Source organism: Sinocyclocheilus rhinocerous, unplaced genomic scaffold (genome assembly GCF_001515625.1).
Source record: "Sinocyclocheilus rhinocerous isolate Xijiao unplaced genomic scaffold, SAMN03320098_v1.1 scaffold1553, whole genome shotgun sequence".
NCBI lineage: Eukaryota > Metazoa > Chordata > Actinopteri > Cypriniformes > Cyprinidae > Sinocyclocheilus > Sinocyclocheilus rhinocerous.
This window is the reverse complement of record NW_015639764.1, coordinates 269,544-272,422: the sequence shown is the minus strand read 5'-3', so window position 1 is coordinate 272,422 and position 2,879 is coordinate 269,544. Positions and strand designations below refer to the sequence as shown.

General features: G+C 36.4%; 1 protein-coding gene across 1 annotated transcript in view; it reads left to right on the top strand.

Annotated features, from left to right (window-relative positions):
• Nucleotides 1–2,605, top strand: part of LOC107751648 (nuclear pore complex protein Nup85-like) — an 8,685-nt gene extending 6,080 nt beyond the window's left edge. Inside the window, exons 11-16 of the mRNA XM_016567387.1 lie at nucleotides 473–697; nucleotides 890–1,007; nucleotides 1,093–1,193; nucleotides 1,631–1,782; nucleotides 2,209–2,298; nucleotides 2,391–2,605. Coding sequence (XP_016422873.1) covers nucleotides 473–697; nucleotides 890–1,007; nucleotides 1,093–1,193; nucleotides 1,631–1,782; nucleotides 2,209–2,298; nucleotides 2,391–2,489 — 785 coding nt within the window. The 3' untranslated portion in view covers nucleotides 2,490–2,605. The remainder of the gene's footprint in view (nucleotides 1–472; nucleotides 698–889; nucleotides 1,008–1,092; nucleotides 1,194–1,630; nucleotides 1,783–2,208; nucleotides 2,299–2,390) is intronic.
• The last annotated feature ends 274 nt before the right edge of the window (nucleotides 2,606–2,879 follow it).

The window sequence follows — 2,879 nt, the reverse complement described above, 5'->3', positions numbered from 1 at the left end:
AAATAACGCATGGTCTGAGTAAGTAAAATGGGCATTGTTGCATTGATTTGGTTTTAGACGATATAACCTACACGAATATGTAAACAAAAACTTTTATTTTGGATGCGATTAATCGTTTGACAGCACTATTAATATATTCAGTAACATTTTTATATTATGCAATTATATTTTTTCTTATTTTTTAGATACTTTTTAGATAAATTTCATAATTTTAGATACATTTAATATATAATAGACATATATGAATTCATTTATATTAATATAAATTTGTTAATTTATATTTTATTTATTAAATATAATATATTATTACATTTTGTTAATTTGTAATTTATCAATATATAATTTATTATATTTATAATTTATTAATATATAATTTATAAATACAATTATTTCAATTTACATTTACTGTAATTATTTTTTTAATATGACTCTCACATATTCTTGACTCTGAGCGAAACTTGATTCACCCAATAATCTGGTTCAGTTATGAACTACTCAGAACAATGTATTTATCATACGTGTGTGTGTGTGTGTGTGTGTGTTAGTCTGTGGCAGCTGGCGGTGGATTATTTCGATCACTGTCCTGAGTTCGGTCGCGTGTATCTGGAGCTGCAGATCGAGAGAGTCCCACTCGACACTGAACGCAAAGCTATTAAAGTCCTGCGAATCTGTGAGGACAGACAGATGAGTGAACAGGGTGAGTGACCTCAACTATCTCCGAGTTTCAGATTTAACGCCACATTAAAATAATAAACAGTGATTGATCGCTTTACAAGCTCGTCCTCTTCTTGCCTAAATGAGCAGCTCTTTTCCAGAGTAATCTTCAGTGAGGACAGGATCTTATTCTGTGAAACAAAGTCATTGATACATGATGATATGTGTGTTTCAGTGCGCAGCATATGTAAGATTATGGCTAAAAGAGCTCTGAGGAACAACAGACTGGGATCTGCTCTGTCCTGGAGCATCAGAGCCAAAGACGCTGCGTTCGCTACACTCATCTCGGAGAGGTTACACACTATCTGTCTGTCTGTCTACAATATCCATAAGCTGTTATATTGCTCTTTTTACCTAACCCATGTTTTTTTTCCGCAGGTTTCTTCAGGATTACTGTAACAAAGGCTCTTTCACAGATCTGGATCTGTTGGATAATCTGGGTCCTGCCATGCTGCTCAGTGACAGACTGACGTTTTTAGGTACAATATGAGAGACCGATGCCATTTATGTGATTTATCGGAGCAGAAGAGCCGCTATAATTCAGTGTGTGTCATATTTCAGTCCGCCGTTCATTCTCAGATCCGTTTAACACTGCTTTCGTTCAGCTTTCCTGTGATCGATTCTAGCCACATTCATTTCAAAGAAAAAACACGTTTGTCTTTCATGTAATAACTTGCTCATCAAGTATTGATATTGAACAAAAGCTAAAGCTAGTCATTGTTTTTAGCAAATGCACATTCAGCTTCACACCATCCAATCAATTACCAATTGATAAAAGCATGTTTTTCTTTTCTAACATACTGTTTCACTTTAAAATATGTCATGCTACAGATGTAAAAATGGTTTCTAATGCCAGATCATGTTTCCTTTAAGAAGGTCTTTTATCCATGAGATGCATGACTCTGTGTGTTTGTAGGAAAGTACCGTGAGTTTCACAGGCTCTACGGTGAGAATCGTTTCTCCGAGGCGGCCAAACTCCTGCTGTCCCTCATGACGGCAAAGATCGCCCCGCGCAGTCTGTGGATGACGCTGCTGACCGACGCGCTGCCGCTGCTGGAGCAGAAAGAGGTCAAGACACAGACAACTCATGCTTTACAATCACATTTTACTTTAGTCAAGAAATTTGTAGAAACAATGAATATTTGTCTACAGAACTTCAACCATTTAAAGGCACAATATGTAATTTTTTGCCACTAGAGGGCGCGTATTCAAAACAATCAAATAGACAAAGGTGTAGTTTGATGACGCTGTGACTGAGTGTCGAATCTTGGGAGTTGTCGTCTTCATCCCCACAGCGGAAGGAAACATTTGGGATAATGTAAGTACACAAGTCAGCAAAATATATAACACCGTTCTAGTGGTTTTTGGATATTTTAATAAAAAAATCTTACATATTGTGCCTTTAAGCTGTACTATAGCAGCTTAAACCATAAAGGTTGACCATTAGTGGTGTTTAGCATTCATCTGTGGTGTTTTGTTTGTTTGCATGTAAAGGTGATCTTCTCAGTGGATCAGACGTATGAGCTCATGTCCTGTCTGGAGGAGCTGAACTCTGGAACCAAAGACTCAAGCCAGACAGACCAGGTACGAATCATCTAGAACATCCCAGAGATGCTCATTATAATGTTTAGTTGTGAATTAGGATGTTTCTAAGTTGTTTTTCTTCTGTGTTTCAGGATGAAGATATCGAGTCCACGAAGACGGAGCTCCTGCGACTGGCTCTGGCCCGTAACCTCGCCATGGCCATCGTCAAAGAGGGAACAATAGAAACATAAATTCATCTGATCATCCAATCAATCACTTACAGCTGTTTTTCACTCTATTTGTGTCCTGTACATAATTCATAAACATGACTTCTTTTATAAAACTTTTTCCAGTATTTGCAAAAAAACGAATTTGTCTTCCTTATTCATTTATTTTGCCTTTATATAAAAGGTCTGATGAGGGAAAACTTGATTGTTCATGCTCTCTTTTGAATTAGAATTTGAGGTACAGCAACTTAAATGGCCTATTAACTGTAAGAATTATAGAGATGGAAAAAATACCATAAACCAACTACTGTAATTGTTTTTAGTGCAAGAAACCTCAGCATGGGGTTGATTTAAGTAGCATTTGCACTAAGAACTATAACCTTAACATTTTAACAGTCATTCTAACTTTAAGAA